Here is a 26,616-nt window from a genome sequence, read left to right on the forward strand (position 1 = left end):
ATAATTACATAAAGGTTATGATAAGATAAAAAATATATTGGAGATGAGAATGAGTTTCATGACAAATGAAATAATTAAAAGAAATAAAAAATAGAAAAAAATATATATATATATAGGGGTTACTTGATTAATTGTGAATATTTTAATAATTTAAACGAGAATGGAGACATGGCGGGGACGGGTATTATGGCGGGTATATGTACATCCCCATACCCATCCCCATACCCAACTGAAAAAGTCGGGGATTCCCCATACCCATACCCATACCCAGTCAATGCGGGGATTCCCCGTCAAAACGGGGACGGGTTCGGGCAATACCCACGGGGACGGGTTTATTTGCCATCTCTACTTGACAATCTATTTTAATGGGTAATTTAGAAAAATAAACAATTGCAATAGTAACGAAAAAAGGAGGGCAAAATAGTAAATATCAAATTGTTGTATAAATTTGTTAGTGTCGTCATATAATTTTTTTATTGATGCCACCAACGCTATAAAGTTTGTTACAATTTTTTTTATTCATGTTAGTTTGGACAATTTTTTAGGTCATATCGATCGAAAAGTAGATAAAAAAAAACACATCGAAAAAATCATAGACTTTCATCTAACAACAACCTTAACTAAAATTAACGACATTACATCACCCATTAATATTTTTTCATTACTAAACTTCTTTAATATTAAGATAAATTTTTATAGTCGGCTATTATCTAAATATCCTATTCACACAACAACATTAAAATCCAGAAAATTAAAATTACTTTATCTAGGAAAAAAATATTTAAATGAAAGTCATTGATATTCAACGTATTTGAATTTTTTGATTAATCTTTAGATCCAAACACAGAGTAACTAAACACATTCTAACAACGAAAGAATTTTTCATCACTGAAGTATATCAAACATTTTTGTATTGCTCTCAATTTTAAGAAACAATCACACCTGGTTTTGTCCGAGTTGGTAGATAGATCAAGTGATAAAAGTTGGAAAAAAAGTGTCTCAAAGGTCGTGGATTTAATTTTTGCAAAGGAATCCTATTTTTTTATTTCTAATATTTATTTCTTGACGTGATTTAGTATAAACTATTGATTAATGTATCACTATTTTTTTTTTGAAAAATATCGATAACTCACACTAGATCACGTGAGATAATAAAGGATAAGAGTTAAAGAATAACCGTTATAATATGAATTTTTGAATATATAAGATTGATGGGAGTAAGAAAGATTATGGATACAACTTTTTTCATTAACAAAAATTTAACAACTTGGATAAAAGAAAAAATAATGAATCGAAGCAATTCCACAATCTGATATCACTGAGCTCCTCTGTTGATCATATCCTGAAAACGTCTGAAGGAATTTTCCCTCTCAATCTTCAACTGTTTGCGGAAGTTGTTGATGAATGCATCAGCCATTTTATTGACGTCTTCTTTCTCATTCTCCATCACTATCTTTCTGCTCATCAATAACTTCTTCCTCTCTGAACTTTCACTTTCACCGTTACTCCTCTTGTTGCTCAAGCTCTTTCCATAATCCATGGTAGAAGACAAGACAACGCAAAACTCTAAGCTCAAAGAGAAAGTGATTTTGGTGTGGAATGACTTCTTGGTTCCTCAAACATCTAACATTTATACTCGCAATCTAAGCATGTGTTTAGCATGCCCACAAATCTAAGAAAAAACATGGAAAGTGGAAACACTTGAAGTGAGTGTTTTTTTGTTTGTCTTTACGTAAATGCAAAAGTTGGCAACATTTTAATATTACTCAACTTGCCTTGGCATCGTGGTTTTTAGCTATTGTTAACTAAAAAGTAAGCTTTTTTTTTCTTTTTAAATAAAATATTTCAATGGGAACATTGTTAATCACGATAGCTGCCATAAATATATAAACGTGTAAACGTGTTTGAATTCTTGGTCAAGATTTGACAAACAAACTATATTGTATTGAAACTTTAGCACCATATGTTATATAAAATGCAATCACTTTTTACTTTTTTTTTTTACAATTTATTTTATGTGTATGTATTTCGAAATACACCTTGAAATCATAGGAAAAGTTTTGAATCCAATTTGCCAATGAGGTGATCTAACTCTGACTCTGCTCATACCTCGGAAACTTTTAAAATAAAATGAGGATTTAATTAAAGACTACCAAAATACTAATTAATTTTCTAAAGTTCAGAAACTTTTAAAAAGAAATTAGATTTTGTAAAGACTACCAACAAGTTGAAATAAGATAATTCAATTCATCTTAAAAAGTAGGTTGAGTTTATTTTTAAAATTCAAATCCCCTCCAAATTAATTTCATGTCATATCTCAGTTTGAAAAGTAGTTTACTTCATTTTTTTTTCTTTATTTATTTGTCTATAAGTACTTACTAAGAAATTAAAGCTTAACCTTTTTAACAAATAAATACAGTGAAAAACTAATAATACTAATTTTGAATAAAAATATTCTAAAATTGCCGAAAAACAATGGTCTTCCTGATACAGCGAGCACAAAAAATAGAACCTTTTTTAATATAATTATCAATCCTTCCCAGAGGTACTAAATTAAATTCATATATATTTTTCTAGAACTTAAAGATACACACTAAAAACTATTTTCTTTTCTCTATCTATATTGGATATATTGGATTTTTTTTATTGAACTTTTGGAGTGTTTTCTTTCCTAGGTGGTGGGTGTGATAGGAAGAAAAAGAATGAAAGGTTGTGAAACAAAATTATTAAGGATTTTTATTCAAATAATTTTTATATTTTTATGATAATTAATTTGAACTTGGTTAAAAAAAGTATTTGTTTAATTTATTCATTATTACTTCTCCGTATAACCCTATGAAATAAATTTTTAATCAAATTGTTATTCATTTCTTATTTATCAATACTTTGATATCTCTACGCAAATTTATTAATATAGAAATTATTGTAAAATAGAACAAATGAGAATAAACAATTTATTTAAAACCACGTTAATATCTAAATGATCATAGTACTTTGTAAACTTTAAAGTTATTTCACCAAATAAAGGAATTTTTTTTATATTATTTGTTTGAAAATTTTTATAAAAATAAAACAATTTTAACAAAAATTAATTTTAATATTTAAAACAAAAAGTAAATAACAATGAATGTGAATAATAATAAAAAATAGTGTAGTGTCAAAATACCGTTGTCTACCCATAAATTATACTTTTTCCTTTTTGTAAAATGTCACTTTTAAAATTTTAAAGTTGTTATGATATCAGTCCGGTCAGTGATCATGATCAAAGACAGAAAAAGACTAGTGACCAACAATATAAATGATAAAGATGATTTAACAAAAATATTATAAGAACTACTATTAAAAAATTTTATATTTAATGTGATTTTTCTTACAAATTTATTAAAGAATTTATAATAATTTATTTTTTCTGTTATTTTTTCTAAAAATTTTAATTAGTATTTAATTTCTTCGTATGTAATTATTTTTTATAAAATTATAAAATTTACAAGTATTTTTTACAAAATTTGTAATAAAAAGTATTTTGTAAAAGTTATTTTGTAAAAAAATTGGTAGCAATTTTTTGCAAATTTTTTTTTACAATAAATTTGTAAGTATCTCTTAAGAACAAATTTTCAAAACAAAACTAACAAAAAATATGAGTTTTTTTTAGCAATAACTAAAATATAAAAAAAATAAGGTAAATTACAAGGATTATAAGTGTATTTAAGCTAATTTTAATTACTCTCTTCTACTTTAGTTCACTTATTGAATATTTTATTTCTTTAACATGAAAAATATGAATAAAATGTAATAAACACAAAATGAACATTTTGCACCAAAGAATTAAAGAAAAAACATTAACTCAAGCAATAAATCATTTACCACTTGTTTTATACGTATAAATGAGATTTTTTAAGATAAATAGAAAATAAATATTGTATTACTTTAAAGGTTGTACATATTATAAAATAAATTCGTTTTTAATTTCTCTATAACACTTAAACTTTTTAAAGTTAGAAAACTTCAGACTTTTATGTAAAATGGTTTTTTTTTTTTTTTATTTGGTTCGAATACACTCTCTAGAAGACAGATAAGTTTGAACTATCAGATTATCAGTTCTTTATATCTATTTTCTTCTACATCTGTGATTTGTGTTGCAATAATCAATCTGTTAATTTGAATTTATAGTAAAGAGGTTAGTTTTGACAAGGCTTCTTTGAAGCAAGATAGGATTTTCCTAACTCTTCCATTTTTTATGTATTTTTTCTTGAATAGCCCAAAATTTTAAGGTAAGTTATTTAAATTTAGTTCATTTGGATTTACTTGAGTAAAAAGTTACGTCAGATAATAATGATGTTTGGTCCAGATGTAATTATTTTAATGTAGATTGACCTTTAAATAAAAAAATAGTGATTGTTTGTGTTCTTGAATATTTAATCAAAGTAGATTTAGAGAATATGAATCAATTAGATCAAGTGATTAGTCTCAAGCAAGTTAGAACTTCTATAGTTCTTATGTTTCCTAAGTATTTTTGTTAAAGAACATAAAATTTCAAGGAAACCATTTAAATTTAGTTAACTTGAACAAAAGTATTTCATAGTTTAAACTTTTAAGCATTCTCTATGTATCCTTTTTTTTATTTCTTATAATTAACTATAGTTAATTTAAAAGAATAAATAAAAAATATTAATTAATATATTTTAAACAATAACGAATGAATTTTAAATTAAGATAACATTTTTTTCTAAATACGCAATTTAAGTTAATTATCACGTTACTTTATACCCTATTAACTCAATAATTTACTTATAACATTTTAATCTTTTATTAGAAAAAAATTTACTCAATACTTTTAATTTAGTTTCTGCATATTAAGTTATAAAATAACTTACAACTTGTTAATATATCATAGATAGGGATCTTATTTCTGCATACAAAAACAATAAAATACTTTAACCTTTTAGAATTGCCAATTATAATATATTAAAACTATATGGTAATTCTTTCTCTTTTCCTTTTTCTATTCTTACATAATTTAAAACTAAACAAAAATTATAAAACTCAAATCATAAAATTCTCTTACATTAGCCTATCCAAATATATATATATATATATATATATATATATATATATATATATATATATATATATATATATATATATATATATTTAAAATCTTTGATGGTTGACTACAACACTGAACAATCCTTCTCGTATCATAGCAATTTAATTGAAGAAGCTAAAAAAAATTGTAAACATTTTTAGGAAATAATCAACTGTGTTTGCGCCGAGGGTGGTAAATCTAACTCCAAGAGTGAGTGATTACTGGGTAGTTTATGAACGAACTGAACTACTTCACTCTTATTTCGAAAAGAAAATCCGATTTACAACATCAACAGGCAAGGCATAAGCTGGATCTATCGGTTTCACTCCTGGATATTCAAGAAGAGAAAGTCCTGTAAAAAAAATCAACGTCCCTAGTTTTTAGTATGATTGGAATAAGAAACACATGAACAAAACCAAAAACGTTGTCGTCAGATAAATGGGCTTGTTCCCAGATGACAAGATTTTAGCACAAAAAATGGAACAAAAAACAATAAAAAAGATAAGAGGTACTCTACCTGCAACCCCAAAGAATGTGTGAAATACATCCACGGCATCATCTGGCCTGTCTGAAATCCCACCATTTTCTGTGTCCTTACAGTTTCAACATACAAATTATTTCAGAAATACTAACCTGAAAGTAGTTTATGCACGAAAATAAAAATAAAACAAAGAATATGCAGATTTATAAACACCGTAAAGACATTGAACAACTAACCTGGCAGTCTATGATAAACCTTATAAGCTTCTCCTTACTGATCCAATGAACTCTATCAATCATGGTCAGGCTAGAAAGAACCCACCACGAGTAGCAGACCTGAGATGATCTAAAACCTATTAAGAGAAATGAGCATATCACATAAATCAATAAATGTAAATTTGAAAAGATTTACTCACATCAGGAAGTTTCTCAGGACGCCCATTCAGACCTCCAGATTTAACCTGTCGCTCACATAACCACCAACCTAGTAGGTCCTTGTCAACAAGATCTAGTGACCCCGTTATGGCAAGGGCTCCCACACAACAAAAAACTGACAATAGGAAAAACAAATATTTTATAAGGAATATATTCCCAGATGATGATGATGGATGAATTAACGAGTTTTAACTTACACAACATTTAAACTACAAGACAATTACTCTCTATATTAATGTTTAGAGCTTTCTTAGTGTGCTGCCTAGATAGGATTAAACAGATTATCCATAACTTCAGAAAATATATTCCAATTTCAAATTATGCCTTTCATGTGGGGAATAAGTAAAGAACATAATTGTTGAAGGAAATAGTATTAGTACATTCATCGAGTAAGTGATAGAGAAATTAATAATTTAAGTAAAGATCATGATAATATTACATACTTTGACCAGCATGAGATTCCCCACCAGGGGTGCAACCAAAACCACCATCCATATTTTTGCAACTTATAATGTACTTCACAGCTTTCTCCACATTTATTTTATCCAAGCGATGTAATATTGATAAGCAACAAATAGCAATATATGAGAACCTAAGACAAACAATTCAGTGGATTTTAGTTAAAAATACAGTAACCTCTTACATGCTCAATAACGAATAAGGAACTTAAGAACAGTACCGCGTATCAACTTCACCCCACATATCCCCTGAAAAGGATCCATCTTCATTTTGCAGGCTGACAATATCTGACAGATATTAAGTACCAAAGATCCAGTATACTTTTTTCACTGATGTAATTTTAGTAACTAATCCATCAAACTCCACTAAAAATCACAATAAAATCTTTTCAATTATCTTTCGAAAAAGCACAGCATGATAGCCAACTAAAGCTTCCTGATAAAAAACAGAAATATACCATTTCAAAAAACGGGAAAAAGAACAAAGTTTCTTCTGTATCGCAAAATATTTGTGAATACAGATTATAGGACCTTCAAAACCAGTCAATAAGTGTAAGGATACAATTTGTCACCTTATCTACATCAATAACGTCCATCTTATCAAAGAGAGCCAACACCTGCACGGCACTTAGTGTATACAGGATGTGCGGGTCATGACCAACATTTCCACCAAATCCACCTTCACAACAACACGATCTCATAAGAAATTATCTATAATGCTGATGTCTAAAATAATTCCAAATACAAAGTAAGGAAACAAATTAAACATTGAACAACCTGACTCATGTTGACAACTGAGCAACCATGAAGTAACCTCATCAACATCAACAATATCAAGCTTTCCCAGAAGATCCAAAGCAGTCAATCCCCAGTATGCCCCACTCATTCTCAGATGCTCCATTACCACAGATTCAAAATTATCTTTCCTCTGGAAAAATAAAGAATGCGTAAAAAGAAAAATGAACACATCCAACCTTTTAAGCATAAAAGAAGAGTTTGCAAGTCATCCATGTTTTGGATAATCAACTCAAGACAGTTTCTTCTTCTTTTCAGAAAGAATGTATTATGTATAAACAGGAAGCAAACCTTTTCAACTGATAATATGTAGCGAACATGTTTCTCAGTTGCCAGCTCTGCCATCTATTCCAAGAAAAAAATTAGAAAGATTAGAATCGGCGATTGTAAAAGCCTACACAACCCATTCATTTTGTCCTTTCTAAAAGAACGGAATAGAAATGGTTTGATAACTACATAAGATCTGAAATAAACAAAGCCATAACTGCTAAGAAATTATAATGCTCAGCACACAAGACATCCATAATACAATTACTGACTCACTTTGCAATTACAGTTTTAATTTGTGGTCAGTCAACTATATTTGATATTTCAACGAAAACAAGCGATAAATCATACGTTAAGAGGGAAAGTTTCCTCTCCATTAGATGAATCAGTAATAATTAGTCAAAGGATTAAGTGGAGGAACATCAAATCTTAAATTCTAGGTGGCACAAAATGTACCAATCAAGATCCCATGATCAGGGGAACAAATACTTCACACATTATACCAGTCAATCAAATCTGGTTTATACTTCATCAAAATCTAATGTCAACCAACCAAGGACAAAAAATAAAACTAACCTCTCATTAAGCATAGAGTCGTCATAAGTCATAAACAACACTCCATGGTTTAGTAAACTATGAACAAATCCATCCACCCTGACTTTTTGTGATGGAAATAAATCTTGTATTTTCAACTTCTTAAGAGCTCAGGATTCAAAATCACAGTTCTTGACAGGAAGTACTCATTCAGTAGCACTTATTGGCATCCCTAACCAAGCAGGTAAAAAACTAACGTAGCAAACCAGCTATATTGCTTCAAGTACAAGTCATAAAACCACAGCATACATAGTCATATAGAAAGATGTGTTTTCCTCAATTTTAAAGATTCCTAAGCCAATGCTAACAATCTAACAGATTGACTCCTCAAATGCAGAAACAACATAAATAGTGTCCTATTGATTTATGTCCATAACTGACAAACCACAACAACACGATATAGTAAAAGAAAATAAAAAACCTATAACTACTAGCACAAATTCCACAAATTTAACAGAATATTCAAACAAAACAGGCTTTCCATACGCCATTCCAATTCCAAGAAAAGCCAGATTTCACGAAAGATGAATCGATTCAAATATCCTACAAAGGGCTATGGATTGAAGCGCAAGATACGATTCAAGCAAAAAAACACAAAAGTGATGAGAAACAAAAAGAGATTTTCCCAATCCCTGAGTAGCATAGCATTTCAAAAGAAAGAAAGGAATAAAATGCAGCCAAAAAGAACTTAGGTAAAAGCTCCGATTTAAGAGTACGATCACATATCCTTACACTAAAAGCAACAATATAGATATCGAGCACTCACAAATCATAATCAAGAAAGCAAACGGAACACTCAAGTCGCAGCAGAGATGGAGGGTTCGAGTAGAAGAGTCTGAGAGAGACGACAGGAAGAGTTCTCCGTTCGTGCTCGTGTGCGTCTTTGTCTTCGTGAGAGTGAGAGACAATGTTCGTTACTTCGTGAAGAAGAGTGAAGACGACGAAGGAGAAGCGAATCAGGGCAAAGAAAAACCCGGATCAACTCACTCTGTTCGTCACGACCCGACCCGAACCGGAGACCCGGGTTTACAAATATTAATACATATATGGGCTTAATAGAACTATGTGTTGATTTGTAACATGGGTAGTTCAAAATTGTTATTTTTCAAACTTTTACTATTAATTACTAACTATAATTTTTATTAATAGCAAGACTAAAAAATAAAATAAAGAAATAACAAGAAGAGAGAATTGTTATTAAGAGAAGATAAAAAAAGGAGAAAAGAAAAAACTGTGAAACAAAAAGTAACAATAATTTAAAGCGAGTTCTAATTGAAGCAACAATGATTTGGTGACAGAAGAAAGGGACTAAATTTTGGAAAATAATAAATACTCAGTTGTAACTAAATAAAATTGAGCCAAACATTAAAAATGTTGCGATGAGCATCGGTAATTGTAAGCAATGTGTTACTAACCTGTGATCTCAGATCATGAAGTCCTTGAATGCCAATTTTATACTTCCTACAATCATATTTTGAATTATTTTAGAAAATTCATTCCGAAAATTTTATTGCATGATATTTCAGATTAAATATTTTTAATTTTGTTCACATAATAAAAATATAAAGATTTTGAAAGAATATTTTCTTCTTTCTGTGAGAGGTGAACCAGAAACCATTTCCATACTAGAAGATGCTTGTTTCTGCAATCCTACCTTTTCTCTCAATCTTTCTTCTAATGGCGGCCTCAGATCCTGTTGTTGAAGACGCCATTCTGCAGTGTCTCTCTCTTCATTCGAACCCTTCTTATCCAATCTCTTCTGTCACGTATTTCCCCAACACTACCTCGTACATTCCCATCTTGCACTCCTACATCAGAAACCTCAGATTTACTTCCCCCACTACTCCCAAACCATTGTTCATCGTTGCCCCAACTCACATCTCCCACATCCAAGCCTCAATCATCTGCTGCAAAAGTTTCCAACTTCAGATCAGGATAAGAAGTGGGGGGCATGACTACGATGGTCTTTCATACGTGTCACACTCTCCGTTTGCGATCATGGACATGTTCATGATGAGATCAGTGGAGGTCAACTTGGAGGGTGAGACTGTGTGGGTTGACTCCGGGTCAACGATTGGTGAACTTTATCATGCGATTGCTGAGAGGAGTAAGGTGTATGGTTTCCCAGCTGGGGTGTGTCACAGTGTTGGTGTTGGAGGACACTTCAGTGGAGGAGGGTATGGGAACATGATGAGAAAATTTGGTCTTTCTGTGGATCATGTTTTGGATGCTGTGATCGTGGATGCTGAAGGGAGAGTCTTGGACAGGAAGAAAATGGGGGAGGATCTTTTCTGGGGGATTAGAGGAGGTGGGGGTGCTAGCTTTGGGGTCATTGTGTCGTGGAAAATCAAGCTGGTTCCTGTCCCTGAGGTTGTCACGGTTTTTAGAGTTCAAAAAACATTGGAACAAGGGGCCACCGATGTTGTTCATCGATGGCAGTATGTTGCCGGTAACATGCATGATGAATTGTTTATTAGAGTGGTTCTTAGTGCTGTCAAAAGGAAGGGTCAGAAGACAATCAGAGCCAAGTTCAATGCCTTGTTTCTTGGAAATGCTCAAGATTTGGTTCGTGTGATGAGTGACAGCTTCCCTGAATTGGGTTTGGTTGGTGAAGACTGCATTGAAATGAGTTGGATCGATTCGGTGTTGTTTTGGGACAACTTTCCAGTGGGAACTTCGGTTGATGTTCTGCTTGAAAGGCATGATACGACCGAGAAATTCTTGAAGAAGAAATCAGATTATGTGCAGCAACCTATATCCAAAACTGGGCTTGAAGGTGTTTGGAGTAAAATGATGGAGCTAGAAAAACCTGTTCTCGCACTGAACCCCTATGGTGGGAGAATGGGTGAGATTTCGGAGATGGAAGTACCGTTTCCACATAGGGCTGGTAACTTGTACAAAATTCAGTACTCTGTGAATTGGAAAGAGGAGGGTGAAGATGTTGGTGACAGATATTTGGATCTGATTCGGAGGCTCTATGATTATATGACGCCTTATGTGTCAAAGTCACCCAGAAGTTCATATCTGAACTATAGAGATGTTGATATAGGGGTTAATGGACCTGGAAATGCTACTTATGAAGAGGCTAGGGTTTGGGGTGAGAAGTATTTCAAAAGAAACTTCGATAGATTGGTAGAGGTGAAGACAAAGGTAGATCCAAGCAATTTTTTCAGATATGAACAGAGTATACCATCACTTGCAGCATTTAGTGTTGGGATAATGTCAGAATAGAAGATTGGTTGAAGAGGTATAGAATAATGGTTTGATTCAGTAGTATAAAAGATAGCAATGAAATTTGATTGGATAGTGAAGGGTATGTATTGTAATTCTATTTTACCTTATGAAAGACATTTGTAATATCAATTGTATACTAAAATTGCTACACCAATTATAGTAACAAAATACTATTATTTAGCCACTGCAGCAATTTCATTATGCATAAGACATTTTGATGTGTTCTTTCTCCTTCACCAACGCTATTTGTCTGTTCATCAATAGCTTCTTCTTCCTATCTGAACTTTCATTGCTGCTCTTGTTGATGCCACTGTCAATGGCGAAGTCCTTGTTTTTAGTGTATATTTTTGAATAAGAGGAAAATTCAAATTATAGATTAGAAGGTTTTTTATCCTTCTGGTTAAGAATAGTATCACCCATACTTTCTTTGGCTCTCCTCCTTTTCGTTGAGACTTCCTTATTTAATTGAATTTTGTTTGATTCTATTAATTGAAATCCAATTTCAAACTTAAACTATAATTATATATTTAAAGAAATTTAATTAAAAGAAAATAATCAAGTCATAAACCTTATGGATCCATGAAATATTAATGAAAAAAGCTATGAATTATTTTTATGAGCAAAATTATTGTTTTTTTTGTCATATTTATCCTCTCTTAGATCCTTTAACTCCTTTCTTCTTGTTAATTCATACACTCATCATTCTCCATTTGTTTGATGAATTTTTTTTCACACATTTGTAAAATCTGCATAAAAAGAAATTTGATTACTCGCATTAAAATCAGAACTAACATTATAATCCATGAGATAGATCTATCTCATTAACATTGTCATTAATTGTTTCTTAATTGTCCTTAGCCGTCGGATTAAAATCTTTTAGAAACTATTAGTTATTAGTATAATTGCATAAACTTCTTTATAAAGACTTCTGCATAAGAAATTAAGAAGAAAATTAAAATTATTTTTTCTGCATGTGAAAATTGGGTAATATATAAATTAATTTATACATTATATTTTTAAAATTTTTATTTTAACTTATTAAAAACTAGTTTCGACTTATTGATAAATGTATTGTTTTTTAGTTTCTTTTAAATATTTATCGAAAAATTTTATCTTAGAAAAAATGTCAAAAATGAATCTGAATTTTCTGTTGAATTTTTACTTTAATATCTACTAAACTTTTAATATGTACTGATATCGTATATAATTCTTTTTAATATATTTTAAAACATAAAAATTAATATTTTAAAAACTAACTAAGAAACAGCACCAAAAACAATAAAATCACATTATCTGTGCTTCCGATTAAACAAGTGAAGAAGAACTTTTACATTCCACTTTCTAGATCCTATGAAGAGACAAATTTAATGACGATAAATTTTACTCAAAATGCAAACAGATTTCAATCATTATTATTTCTGTTCTCAAAATAAAGTGTTTAATTTGAAGAAGACAGATGAGAGAAGCAGAAGGATTACAGAGGAAGGAAAAGATTGGGATTGAGCAGCGATCCTCTGCGGGCGCACCCAGGTACATCTTGGAAGTCGGTGACGGGGAATTCCTGCGAAAAAGCTCCGACGAAAAACTGAAGCGTGCCGGAATCCTGGTGGAGCTTGATTCCGGTGACGGGGAGCCAGAGGAAGAGTTTCTGGCCCTGAATCCCTGAGACATGGGAGACGGAACCGTAGGTGAGGGTGCCCTTGATTAGGGTACTGTAGTACACCAACTGGTCCTCCCAGTAGACGTAGCAGGGAGCATCTAAGTGGATGATGAAGGAGCCGTCGGAGGAGAGTGTGTAGGAAATGACGTTGTTCGGAAGAAGACCCTTCGGGAAACCGTACTCAGGGAGAACATCGTGGATATCTGGAGATCCTGTGCTTGATCCCAGATCTCCATGGAAGAGGATTAGGAACGTTGACAACAGAATCAGCTTCTGTGGGGACATGGCTTCACACTTAGCCCTTCAATAATCATCCAAACCCATATATGTATGTATCCAGATTATTATACTATTATCCACTCAATACATTTTTTTAGTAGAGATAAATTAACTTGTACAACGCTTTCATTTAACAAAAATTTACATTTAATTAATCCAAGTAGTTTATCTTAATTATTCAATTACTTACTCTAATTAATCATAAGTATGCAACAAGAATACGTCATTAAAAAAAGTCAATCTAATATGTATCAAGATGCTATCTATACATGATTGAAAAATATCTATACATAGTATTACACCAAGAAACTTACATAAGACGATTCTTTAAGAAAATTATCTTCAAAAAGTCATTGAGATCTTTCTTCTTTTTTTTAATATTGGAAAGTGTTGAAAAAGAAAATTGGAAGACTTTTCTTTTTTAAGGGTTTTTGTGGTTACTAAGTAATATCAAAAGATCAAGAGTGAGTCCTCTCGAAAAATCTAATAGTCTTATCATATCAGTTTTAAATTTATTTATACGATATAATTTGATTATATTTTAGTTTATATGAGATCGAAAGAATGAAGCTACCAAAGTTGATGTGAGAGGTTCTGTCATTGATGATGCCACTTGAAATTGGAATGGCAGTGTAGCTTGCTAATTTCATTAATGATGTGAATCAGTTGTATAGGGAAAGATCAACACGCGAGCTTTTAACTGTAAGCTTGATTTTGCACAGCGCATATGAAAGCTTGATTTTAACTGTAGGCTGGATTTTCAATGAGTTCTTGAGTAAGAACATAAAGGTGAGAGTTCAAATTTTCCTATAATAATAGATATTGCATTTCTAAGCTCAATCTCACATTTAAATTTCTAATATTTAATCTAGAAGTTGAATAAATAAGTTAGTAAATTGAGTTGATTATAGCAAGCTGCTTGAGACATTTTTGTTTTCATTTGTGATCAAAGGTTGGTTTAAAATGGATCTTTTTTGTGCATAGTATTTTCTTGTGGGGTACATGACTTGCTAGATAGCTTAGCAGTGAAGGTTTTCTTCAACCAGTATTGCATAGCCACACAATATGCTCTAGTAACCCTTGGTTTTCATGGGTAACTTTTTTTTGTTTCCTACCAGTGACTCTTTAACAACTAGTGCAGAGTTTTCTTTACTTTTCAATTCATGTTCACACTATTTGCTTTACATGATCATGGCTTTTGGACATAAGAACACTATCAGAATGTTCAGCTTACTGTTTGAATCATGACCCACATGCCACTTTACCAATCCTCCAACGTTAAAGTGTCTACATCCCTAAGCTGCTTTTCTATCTTCTATGCTTTTTCTTTCGTATTTGTCTACTTTCTTTGAACTGTACTAAGATTCCACAACCTTTCTTTTGCCTTCAATTATTTTTCCTTTTTCTTGCTCATTAAGCCTTCCAACTCTCACTCACTAGCCCCCTTCTAACAAGATAATCTCAACACTCTCAATAGTTTCTTGAGTTTCAAACTTGGACGACCAACATCCAACCATGGTGAGAACATCCTCCAAGAAGATCCCAATTGTTATACCAAGCGATGATGAAAACTTTTACACTGAAGTTTCTACACCCTCAAAACGCACACCTCCTTCAACCTCTAAGTTGCACAGAAATGACAAGTCAATTGACTCAGTTTCAGGTAAAGCCAAGAGAAGGCTGTGCATGTGTTCAGAACCTGATATTGAGGACTATGGCGATTTTCTAAAGAAGAAGGAGAAGAAGATCAAAGCAGATAACAACACGTTACTCCACCGGTTTAGGAGCAAGAAAGGCTTGTTTGTCACCGATGTCACCAAAACTGAATGGTGTGAAAGGCAAATGGAGTTTTCTCTTTTCTCTGAAGAATGGAAGAACAATGAAGGCAGGCCAATGGATTCTGGAGGAGGAAGGAGGAACAGTGAAGCTATGAAAGCTGGTAGAAATCGACATGTTCAACTTGAACTGGAGGTTCACTCTTGGGTGGAACTGAAGGTGAAGTCACGTGAGGATGACATGGCAATGAAACTTGTTAACTTCATAAATGGGGTGAATCAGTTGGCGTATGATGGGTTAACACGCGAGCTTCCAATACTGAGTTTTGCTTTTGCAGAAGGCATATGGATGGTGGGGAAGATCGATGAAGTTCAAATGCCTAAAGCAAAGAAAGATCGTAATCCGATACTAATTGAGACAAAGACTCGTTTCCAAGACACGGTTCCTTCAGAAGCACAGAAAAGAAACGGAAGGATTCAGCTAATGTGTTACAAGTATTTGTGGGACAATTTAGTTGCACATGCTCATCATGATTTCCCACGCAAACAGTTGTATGATTATTTTGAGTTGAATCCACGTCGTACTCTAAGTAAAGATCTACAAGCAGCGTGTGAAGAATCTGGATTCACAGCACTGACCCTTGGTGATGTGGTGAGGTGTTACCAAAATACATGCAAGATGCTGCCACCTTCTAATAAGAAGTTAGTGTTGAGATATGAATCTCAGAGGGACCATTCAGTGCTGGATGAAGAAAAGATTGCATATGATGAGGGTTGGGTGAAGAGTGAAATAGGGAATTGTCTTGAGTTGTGGCTTGGACAGAGAGAAGCCAGTTATGTGGCTGAGGATGAGCAATGGAAGTGTGGTTACTGTGATTTTGTTTCTGAGTGTCAAGGATACACTGATACCGACAGTGAGAGCACTCAATTTGTAAGTGATTACTCAAGTGAGTAGAAAGAAATGTAATGTGATGTAGCATAACAAAAATAACAAAAATTCTGCAGTCATTTTATACACTCTTTTTCAATCTTATCTTTTGTTAGTATCAGTAAATTCATTCCTACTTATTCTTCACCGTCAAGCCAAGTTCCCCTGCCACAATAACAGTGGTAGCCATATCCAGAAACATGCCATGCTCCACCACCCCAGCAAGCTGCAGAATTGCGTCACTGGCAGCTTTCAAATCCCCGAAACTCCTCTCGAAATACAAATCCACGATGAAGTTCCCATTGTCAGTGACAAAGGGCTCATCCTTCTCCCCAAAAGTTCTAAGCTTTGCAACACACCCAGCCTCCTCAAACAACCTGCGCAACCTCTCAGCGGTGAACTTCCAACAAAACTGAATAACCTCAACGGGCATGGCCAATCCACTCCCCCCTATATAGTTCACGAGCTTGGACTCGTCAACAATAACAATAAACTTCTTGCACGCGCTCTCCACCATCTTCTCCCTGAGGAGGGAGCCGCCGCGACCCTTTACGAGGTTGAGGAAAGGGTCAACCTCGTCGGCACCGTCGATGGCCAGATCGACGACGGGGTGGGAGTCGAGATCGGACAGGGGAATCCCAAGGGAGAGTGCCTGTTCGTGGGTTTTCTTGGAGGTGGGGATTCCGACAATGTCTTTGAGTTCGCCCTGTCGGAGAAGTTCTCCGATGCGGTCCACGGCGTGCTTGGCGGTGGAGCCAGTGCCGAGGCCGAGAACCATGCCGGATTCGACGTACTCGACGGCCTTGTAGGCGGCGATCTTCTTGAGGTTATCTTGGGTGATGATGACGGAGGGGGAGGAGGGGAGGAGGAGGGCGGCGTCCATGTCGGCGTTCTCGGTGGCGGTGAAATGCGGGTAAGGAATGGCCATCTTAATGGTGGAGGAAATGGGTGAAAAGACCTAAACTTGCCACGCAGAGAGGTTTAAACGTGTGGTGGAAGCAGAAAGGAGAGAGATAAGGTTGAAGGGTTAGAGAGGGATGAGATTGATTATATAGAAAAAGGGATAATGAAGAAAAAGGAATTTGGTTCAAACACTGCGTTTTTGTTGTTTGAAGAGAAATTGACATGTCCAGAAAGGAGAAAGAGACACAGAGAAAGATATTCGAACCATGAATGCAGGCATGCAGCTTCCCAGTTTTTTGGAGGGATAAACCTAAACTATTTGTATAGTATAGTCAGTGTTCTAACCGCTGATCCATTTCATTCAGTAGCAATCAGTTACTCTTATTTGTTTTTACATCCCATCTTTAATAAATTTGTTTGGATTAGAAAAAAAAAGTAAATTTGAATAAAAAATTGTAATTGATATAATTGATGGATTGATTTTTTTTCTTTTAAAAATTTAAAAGTTAAAAAAATTAAAGACGTAACCATTAATAGTTTAGTAGATCAAAAACTTTAATAAAAAATTCAACTAGAGAAAGAATGATGTTTTACGATGCACAGATATTATACTTATACGGATATGCATATTAAAAGATATACAATTTTTTTAATAAACATACAAAATATATAATTATTCTTGTGTAAATTTAAATTAAAATCAAATATATTAAATATTTTTAATATAAAACTTTATAACTTATTATCATCATAAAATATTATTAATTTATGTATTAGATATTTATTAATAAATATTAAAAAAATATTTTAAAATATCATATACAAAAACATAAAGAATCCTGTAAAATAATATTATAACAAATATATTGTCATAACAAAAACAGAGGATGCGGATTTAATTCCTAGATCAGGCGTCACTTTATTTTCCTGCACTAAACTTAATTACAGTGCTGTCCAAGATGGAAATTTGATTTCAAAAAATTCTAAATTGTAAATAATAAGTTATTTATATGAAATGAAACATTCTAAATACTTACAATTTAATTTTATTTAAAAGTAAAAGCAATTGCTTCTTTTCTTCTTATTATGTTGTTAGTTTCTTTTTGTTTTTTCCTTTTTTCTATATCTTTATTTTTTGTTTTAAATTGATACCTTTATTATAAATTTTATACTATAATTTAAAAATATTACAAAAGGTAAAATACAAAGCGATTTAGATTATTATGATCATGTTTTAGTTACAAGATTGAAATTTTATAATTCAACTTCATATCATCAAATACTATACAATAACTAAAGTATTTTCTTGTTCCTGATTTCTATCTTAAAAGCATTGATTTAACTAGAGATGACAAGGATCAGGTCGGACACGGATAGTGTCTACCCGTAATCTGATCTGTTAAACAAAATTTGTCTGTTACCTGTTTGCTTATCTATCAGATATCCATTTAAAAAATATTCGTAAATATTTTTAAAACCTACGGATACTCGTAAATATTCAATACCCATAAATATTTTAAAATATATATATATATATATATATATATATATATATTATAAATTGTTTAATATGAAATTATAAAAATAAAATATAAATTAAATTAAATTATAATTATAATTAAATTTGACATAATAAAATATACTGTTAATTTTAATTTTAATTAAATTTAACTTAATAAAATATAATTTTATTTTTATTTTAATATTTTTATGAGTATTAGATACTATCCAACCTATTTATAAACGGGTATTAAAATATCTATTATCCGTAGATAATAAATATCCAAAAATACTAATTATCCGCATGCACTGATATTTTTTGTCATCTCTGTATTCAACACAGAAAAAAGAAAGATAGAACTTGTGCACTGTGCCAAATGTGAGGATATCATTCGTTAAGAATTAATTCTTTTCAGTCTGAAAAAGCATTCAATGTTCAATGTTCCAAGTCTTCAATTCCAAATTCTCCCATTTTTCTGCATTTCAATGGACCACAGCATGGAAATGCAAATTGTTGTAACACGACACTATCTGCGTTTAACAATGTGAAACCAAGAAACACATTTTTTAGTGATAAACAAGGCGTGAAGATTGCTTTTCTTGCTAATATTCGCATATCAAAGTCAAACAATGTCCATTCATTCCTTCTTTATGTCATTTGTTTTCCTTAATTAAACAATGCACTTATTTTATCTTTTTTGTTTTGATTTAAATAAATATCTTTTTATCTGTATAAATATGTTAGATAATTACAAAGGAAACATGTGATAAAAAATTATCTTAAGAATTTAGCGTCAATAATTTTATTTAAGGTTAAATATACTTTTAATATCCAAAATTTTTATGTAAAATTAAAATTCATTGTTATATATCTTTAATATATTTTGATCTTCAAATTTAGAAAATAAATAAATATATCCTTCTAGTCTAGTTATACGAAGTTTTTTTAACATTGTAAACTATATTTCAGATTAATATTTGAGTTGCTTATATTATTTGATCTGTTTTAGTTCAAATGTTAATCTAAAATATCGTTTAACACTTAAAAAATAAAAAGTTAATATAATTAGATTAAAAAAAACTATATTCATTTATTTTTAAAGTTTAAGAACAAAAATATATAAAAAATAAAGGTGAATTCTAATTTTATATCTTAAATTTAAGAATAAAAATATATTTAATATTTTTATTTATGTGAAATATTTTCTGTCGTTTGCTTATAATAGATTCTTTGTATTATTTGACTATGGTAGCTATGAATTGACCAAACACCATGTTTGTTTGGTAAGTAAGGATGAAAAGTGTATACAATTTGGTTTGTCCTTTTAAAATGAATTTTTTTATAATGTTTTGTTTTTAGTTTTCTTTTGCTGGGCATCTTATTCTTCGGATTGGTCAATGATTTTGGTCATCTTCTTCACTCCATTGGGCTGAGAAAATCCAAAATCTTCATTAAAAGCTTGAGTGCAAGCAATATGTATTTTTTAAGGAGAAAACTTAGAGCTTCGTATTTAGGTGGAATAATTTTAATGCAAAAAGATAAACTATCCAAGAGAATCAGTGATGAAAAAAAAAAAGGAATCCAAGAAAAAGAAAATTAAGTTGAACATAAAAAGAGAGAAAAATTACGTAAAAAATAAATCAACTAAAAAATGTTTAATACATAATTTAGTTTGTGTTGACAAAAGTCTTTGATTAAACATTTGTTAAATGAGACTGCAAAATTCTCTCATTTGTTATCATTATTTTCGGTCACCGTGAATCCATCATATGCTTTAGGTAGTTGCACTTCCATGCATTTCTTCCCACACCCCCATAAATTGTGATATTCCTACTTTACCCTTTATTCAAAATTTATTTAAAAACCCTACCTAGAGTAATGGGGCATTTCCCGCTCATGCATAGATTGTTACCAATTTGCCGACAGGAAAACAAACTCTTGATTACAAGTGAGTCTATAAAATCAAGTATCACTCATGCAGTACCATTGATAGATTTAAAGTAAGGTTGTTCATTATAGGGAACCACCAAGTTGAAGGGTCATACTACACAAAAATATTTGCCTAATGGCAAAAATCGTTAGTGAATGTATTTTTAGAAATGTCAATTTGTACAATAGCCATGGTCGATCTTAGCAACTTTTGAATAATTTTTTCTTTTAGGGAGCCTTTAAAATGAGAGAGAAAAAAAATGTTTAAATTCTCAAAACTTCCTCTCAAATAGATTAGAGTCTGGGCTAAAATGGATTTAGTCTCACTAAAAGACTAGAATTAACTCTTAAAAACAATACCTTCAGTCTCAGTCAAAGATTGAACAGAGTCGTCTCATACCAAAGGCTAAGATGGACAAGTCAAGCCGAAGTTGAATTTGTTCAAGTTATTCATAACCAAAACTTGGTTGGTTGAATTTGTTCAAGTCATTCATAACCAAAACTTGGTTGAATTCGGTCGAGTCAGCTTCAACCGAAATTTGGTCAAATTTATCCAAGTCATCTACTACCGAAATTTGATTAAATTCAACTGAGTCAACTTTGGTCGAAATTTGGCCGAATTCAACCAAGTTAATCACGATCAATCAAAATTTGGTTGAATTCGGCTAAGTTGTCCCTGACAAAAAATTTGGCAAAACTTGATAGAGGGTCACAATCGAAATTCAGTCGAGACAACCCTGGCTGAATTCAATTAATGGGCTTTGACTAAAATTCGGCTGAATTTGAATGAGTCAACCTTGAATGAAATTTTGTCGAATTCAGTTAAATCGATTCCAACCAAAATTTGACTGAATTGGTTTTAACTCAGGCCGAAGGTCCAGATAGACTCTCTTGGACTAAAGGTTAATCCTAGTCGATTTGACTAAAGGTTGGGACAAGGCTATTCAAACTGAAAGTTAAGACAAACCCGTCTAAATTGAAGGTCTAATGTTATTTTTTTTCATATTTATAAAAAAAGTTCATAAGTTTGTCCTGTCTATAGGACTTTTGTGGATATTTTAATTTTGTGAACTTTTTCAATGAAATACTTTTGGACAAATTGAATTTTTTAGTCTAGATCTACATAGGTGAAACGATACTCTGAGATGAACCAAATTAACACATCTATATACTCTATTGGTTGTTACCGCTGCTAAAGATTGAAAACTCCATCAAATAGATGTTCACATTTACATGGCTATCTTCAAAAGATGTGTGTAAGAAAATTCCTCTTAGACAGAACACTATAACGTGAAGATACCTTGGAGCTCAACTATTTGACAACATAAAAAAAATCCAATGCTTTGCTGGTACCTTTACGTTAAAATATCAACTCACCAATGGAGGAGAAACATAAGAAGAAAAAAAGGAGTTTTAAGAAGTTAAAACACAAATGAATCACAAACGACAAAAATGTTCACTTTTGGAAAATTGGGAATATATGAGAAAATTACGGGGTGCAAAATTAAACGATGATAAAAAATCTCTTAACTCCCAAGCAACTTTTTTTTCTATCTCGTGTCCTAACACAACTTGAAAACTTCAAAATTTGGATTTAAATAACAACACACAAGCAACACGGGTGTATTTATTTATTTACCAAAATTTTATTGTTCTTGTAATAAGATTTGAATCATTCAGTGTAAAACCACCATATTTATAATTACGTTATCGTTCTAAATTTTATAGCTCATATTTATTGACATTAATTCCTGTTAAAAATTTTATTTTTGACACATTTTACATAAATTTTTAAACAAAATAATGATATTTTAGAGAACGTTATAAAACCAAAATAGCGTAATTTTATCACTACTTTTTTTTTAAAAATTGATTACATTTCAACTTTTCTTTATGACAAGTAATCACTTTGTTAGAATTTTAATAGACCAATGATTAAGGATTTCAATTTTTATGAGTAAAAAAATTGAAAGAAACACTAAAAATGATAATAGTTAAATATTAAGATATGCTACCCACACGTCCATGCGTCCCACGAGTTTGAATATTATAAAATATTGTGTTAGAAAATTATTATTATATATTTTATTAATATGATTGATTAGACAAGAAAAAACCGAACGACACAATAATATATCTAAATTTCTATGCATTCTTATGGAGTTATTGCAAGGTGATTTCTTTAGAACCACTATTTTTTAATTCGATCACATGCACTATTTTCTAATAATAAAATGCTAAACTGTTAGAGTAATATCCAGATTTGAGAATAAAGTAATAACATAACGTATGGTGTTATGAAGTAATTGTCTAGAACAATATCTTTGTCAAATATTAGGGGTCAAGGTGTGTCACTATTTTATTTAGAGACGAATGAGTTTAGTCTGATTTAATTTTTGTTCCTTAGATTTATTCTATATATTTATTATAGACTAATTAATGCGATTTATTTTGCAATCCGAAAACATTTTGGAACAGTCATTCGAAAACGTAACTAACAGAACAACGGAATTTCTTCTGAAAACAAATATTATTCAGTGCAGTGATAATGAGTGATGAAGACAATTTCTGTCAGCAACAACGGAAGTGTCGACAATAGGTCTACAACACTGTCACAAAGGAAGAAACAACCACTACAGAGAAGTGTAAAAGAAAAAAATTAGGTTAAAATTATGAGGTGCAGAATTAAAATAAATGTCCAAATTTTTTTTTAATAATAGTTTTAAAATAAGAAGAAATAGAAAAATTTGAACCATATTCAACGGCTACAAAATTTCCTCTCATACTCGTGCCATGGTCTCTCATACACGTGCCATTATCTCTACGCAATTCTATCACAAAATTTGCAATGTAATTTAAGAAAAAAAAATGACAACTTTAAACTAATATTGCATTATTTAGGTAGGGTGGTTAGTTATTTAATTAATATCGTTCAATCATCAGAATATTACGCATTAAAAATGGTGTAGTTTATAGTTATAAAGATTAGTTATTTTATTAATATATTTTGATAAAAACAACAGTTGGAAATTATAGATAGGGGTTGCGGTGTTTAAAGTTGAAACAGAGTCTCTTCGGGGAAGGAGACAAAGCGCAGAGATAGAGAGCTACAGAGGATCGTAACACCGCCGGTCACTGCAATCTCTCTCTCTCTCTCTCTCTCTCTCTCAAAATTGCAGGTATGGCAAAACGGTCATCCCACGCGCTCGTCATGGCAATGATCGCTCTGTTCTGGGCGCGTGCATGCACGGCGAAGGAGAGCGTGTACGACGTGCTCCCCAAGTTCGGGCTCCCCAGTGGTCTGTTACCGGACACCGTCACCGACTACACGCTCGACGAGGACGGTCAATTCGTCGTCGTTTTGGCGAAGCCCTGCTACATACAGTTCGAGTACCTGGTTTACTACGACAAAAAAATCACCGGCAAACTCAGCTATGGCTCCATCACGAATCTGAAGGGAATCGAGGTGCAGCGCCTCCTCCTGTGGTTCAACGTGGACGAGATCAGGGTCGATTTGCCCCCTTCCAACAGCATCTACTTCCAGGTCGGCATCATCAACAAGAAACTCAACGTTGACCAGTTCAAGACCGTTCATTCCTGCCGCAAATCACTCTCCTCCTCTTCCCCTTGCACTCAACGCCGAATTAAGGTTCTTTTTTTCTTCTTTTCTCCGGAATTGCTTTAATTGGATGTTGTTTTCTCCAAACAACCTCTTATTGGTTTCATGAGATGTGTGTGTGTGAGTGTGTGATTTATTTGATCCAATTCAGCGTTTATAATTGGGTGTGTGTTTTAATAGATGTGTATCCACATGATTAGACTTTTCATCTAAGGTCCATGGAAAGGTTAGGATATACCAAATAAGGTTGTGTTTGGTATAAACATAAGTTAGCTGAAACCTCTCTCACTGTGGGTTCTTAACATAAAATCAAGTTTTTGCGCAATATTACCATTGGAGTAGTCTAGTCTGCATTCCACGTGTAACAAATGAACATTGTAGAAGAACTCGAAGCAAATCAAAATGTGGGGTCCTTTGTGAGATGTTAACAACTCAGAATGAGTTCTGCTGGAAAAATATGTGTGTTCTTAAATGAGATGCAATGTTGATAAAATTGGTTGGCATATATTGAATGACATACAATGATATATTTAGTTATTTTCATAATCTGTCGCGAGTATTGTTGCTAGCTTTTCTATCATAGAGACAAATTAAATATTTAATGAAGTAGTTTGTGAAAATAAACTGGAAGATTAGAAAATAAGTGTGTTTTAAACAAACATATTTTGGTCAAAGGTGTTTGTGTGTTTTTGTTGTCAAAGATGTTTGTGTTTTTGGAGTAACTTATCAAACACACTTCAACTCTTTAAAGGGGACTCTGTATCTTAACTGCAAAGTTACCCATAAATTATAACTAAACTGGTATTTTAGAAGTTGGGGGAATTGTCTCAATGAAGTCTAATACAAGGAACCCTGCAACGGATCTATTTGTTTGTAGTACAACACTGAACAATGTTGTTGGGATAAGGGTCCATTTGCCCTTCCATAGTTCCTGTTTTATAAGCAGTTTATGCTAACGCGCCTTCAATTCTGAGGCAGCCTCTAAGCATGTTTTGTGGACAAGGGGAAGTAAGGGTACAGATTGTAGAGTTCTGTCTCCTGGGACAACTTTGAATACGTATTAACTCATGAAATACTAGGACTCCCAAAGCCTTATCATCTCTCATTATATGCCCAAAAGGATCACGGGGGTGCATATTGGGTCTCGAATTTGTGTTCAGTCTGGTGGCTCTTGTCCAATAACTTTTACATCAGGAATGGTCTGTGTCTGATGCAGGGTGTCATGCCATGAATTGAACTTCTGCTAACCTTTGAACTTCTGTAAACACTATTGATCATACCATCTGATATGAGTATTGTTGCTATTTATCTGCATCTTATTTCTCCTGCATGTTTCCTGCTCCATTTTAGTCTTGGTATTTTTTTTTTTCTTAAGCACTCAGAAAAACTAACTAGTATAAATCTTTGGCAATTTGTACTTGCAGTTTCCTGCCCCGGTAGATGAAATTCCAATGCTTCTGACAGAATAGATTCCGTTTCAAAAGTATGGCATAATAGAACGACGTTTTAAGATGTTACTGTGCCTCTATTGCCCAGCTTATATATGTCAAAGTGTCAAAACTGAAACTGGGGTATGGTTTCTCTTTAATATTTCTCACGGGAGACTTTTATGAAAATATGTTATGTACATATTTAAGTTGAGACTTAAACTTCAAATCTGTTGCAGAACTTTCTGTTTCTGATCAGATTTAAACGTGCTTAATAATGAATGGCAATGTCGGGTCTTGCAAAAGAAACAGCTTTGTATGCTACCCCTGCATCACCTTGTCACCTTACTAACCTGAATTATTTTCTACGTCATCTTTTTCTATGTGGTTCAATGATCACTTTCCCCGACTTGCTAGGGATTAAATTTATTCTAAACCACTGTAATGTCATCATCTATATCAAGTGTTTCCTTGAAGTTTAACACGTAATCAGTATTATAATTGACTGATATAATCAACAAGCAAAATTTAATTTCCGAACGAAGAATACTAACTTCAGATCTTCTGCCATCTTATTTTATAGGAACAACAATTACACTGCTATTTTAGGTTTACAAAGATCGGAACTAAATTACAACAAGCCTATTTTAAGGCTATGTAGGAAAAATCAATCAAATGAGCTATAATCTGATTTTACTAAAGTTAAGTTAAGAATTTTCAATAAATATCTATTTTATAAACTTATTTTCTACGGTTTTGATTATGTTGCTATTTTGGGCAGAGGTTAATTCCATTTTGAGGTCCTTGTAATTTTTTTTTTGTATGATTATGTCTCAACTTGGTGAATGGCATTGGAGAAAACATAGGTCAAGTTCCTTATATCTTTATTAAGTTACATAATAAAATAATGTTTTTTTCTTTAAATTCTGTAAAGTATGTCTTTTTGATCTTATAACATTGACTCATCTCACTCCTAATTACAAGCTATTCCAATGGAGTTCACATTTATTTAACTTTTTACCCAATTTAATTATAATTGAGTTATCATGTTGAATAATTTAAAAAATAAAAAGAAATCATTCCAATGCTCCTTATCTAGATTTAACAAAAACTAACTCACAATTCTGACTACATAAAAAATGGTTGATATTGTACAAAAAATTATGAGCATAAAGGTACCTACTGCACATAATAAAACACCTTGGTTACCTCTTGCTCATCTTCTCCACTTGTTACACAGTGTTCT

General features: G+C 32.1%; 6 protein-coding genes across 8 annotated transcripts; 3 read left to right on the forward strand and 3 right to left on the reverse strand.

Moving 5' to 3' along the window:
* Positions 1 to 5,180: 5,180 nt before the first annotated feature.
* Positions 5,181 to 9,888, reverse strand: LOC114178535 (geranylgeranyl transferase type-2 subunit beta 1-like). 3 transcript variants are annotated; one of them, XM_028064506.1, is made up of 11 exons: positions 9,770 to 9,888; positions 9,531 to 9,576; positions 7,546 to 7,599; positions 7,237 to 7,387; positions 7,022 to 7,138; positions 6,681 to 6,747; positions 6,445 to 6,593; positions 5,983 to 6,116; positions 5,804 to 5,902; positions 5,604 to 5,679; positions 5,181 to 5,438 (listed from the first exon to the last, which is right to left on the reverse strand). In XM_028064506.1, exons 3-11 carry the CDS (start codon positions 7,597 to 7,599, stop codon positions 5,344 to 5,346), a joined length of 942 nt encoding a protein of 313 aa, XP_027920307.1. In that variant the 5' UTR covers positions 9,531 to 9,576; positions 9,770 to 9,888; the 3' UTR covers positions 5,181 to 5,343. The 3 variants fall into 3 exon arrangements, 2 of the variants coding, with proteins under 2 accessions (XP_027920307.1, XP_027920306.1); XR_003603336.1 differs by lacking the exons at positions 9,531 to 9,576; positions 9,770 to 9,888 and adding an exon at positions 8,882 to 9,141 and having other exon boundaries at positions 5,804 to 5,912; XM_028064505.1 differs by lacking the exons at positions 9,531 to 9,576; positions 9,770 to 9,888 and adding an exon at positions 8,882 to 9,138.
* On the forward strand, positions 9,643 to 11,533 carry LOC114178534 (berberine bridge enzyme-like 8). The gene has a single exon (XM_028064504.1). It carries the CDS (start codon positions 9,748 to 9,750, stop codon positions 11,344 to 11,346), a length of 1,599 nt encoding a protein of 532 aa, XP_027920305.1. The 5' UTR covers positions 9,643 to 9,747; the 3' UTR covers positions 11,347 to 11,533.
* A 1,095-nt stretch (positions 11,534 to 12,628) lies between these two features.
* Positions 12,629 to 13,370, reverse strand: LOC114178276. The gene has a single exon (XM_028064093.1). It carries the CDS (start codon positions 13,292 to 13,294, stop codon positions 12,824 to 12,826), a length of 471 nt encoding a protein of 156 aa, XP_027919894.1. The 5' UTR covers positions 13,295 to 13,370; the 3' UTR covers positions 12,629 to 12,823.
* A 1,092-nt stretch (positions 13,371 to 14,462) lies between these two features.
* On the forward strand, positions 14,463 to 16,076 carry LOC114178274 (exonuclease V, chloroplastic-like). The gene has a single exon (XM_028064091.1). It carries the CDS (start codon positions 14,804 to 14,806, stop codon positions 16,016 to 16,018), a length of 1,215 nt encoding a protein of 404 aa, XP_027919892.1. The 5' UTR covers positions 14,463 to 14,803; the 3' UTR covers positions 16,019 to 16,076.
* Positions 16,077 to 16,111: 35 nt separating this feature from the next.
* Positions 16,112 to 17,299, reverse strand: LOC114178275 (probable ribose-5-phosphate isomerase 2). Its single transcript, XM_028064092.1, has one exon. It carries the CDS (start codon positions 16,917 to 16,919, stop codon positions 16,125 to 16,127), a length of 795 nt encoding a protein of 264 aa, XP_027919893.1. The 5' UTR covers positions 16,920 to 17,299; the 3' UTR covers positions 16,112 to 16,124.
* A 6,058-nt stretch (positions 17,300 to 23,357) lies between these two features.
* LOC114179542 lies at positions 23,358 to 25,694 on the forward strand. The gene is made up of 2 exons (XM_028065913.1): positions 23,358 to 23,973; positions 25,368 to 25,694. The coding sequence occupies exons 1-2, from the start codon at positions 23,506 to 23,508 to the stop codon at positions 25,410 to 25,412; spliced, it is 513 nt and encodes a 170-aa protein (XP_027921714.1). The 5' UTR covers positions 23,358 to 23,505; the 3' UTR covers positions 25,413 to 25,694.
* Positions 25,695 to 26,616: the final 922 nt, after the last annotated feature.

This window comes from Vigna unguiculata, chromosome 3 (assembly GCF_004118075.2).
Source record: "Vigna unguiculata cultivar IT97K-499-35 chromosome 3, ASM411807v1, whole genome shotgun sequence".
Classification (NCBI taxonomy): Eukaryota; Viridiplantae; Streptophyta; class Magnoliopsida; order Fabales; family Fabaceae; genus Vigna; species Vigna unguiculata.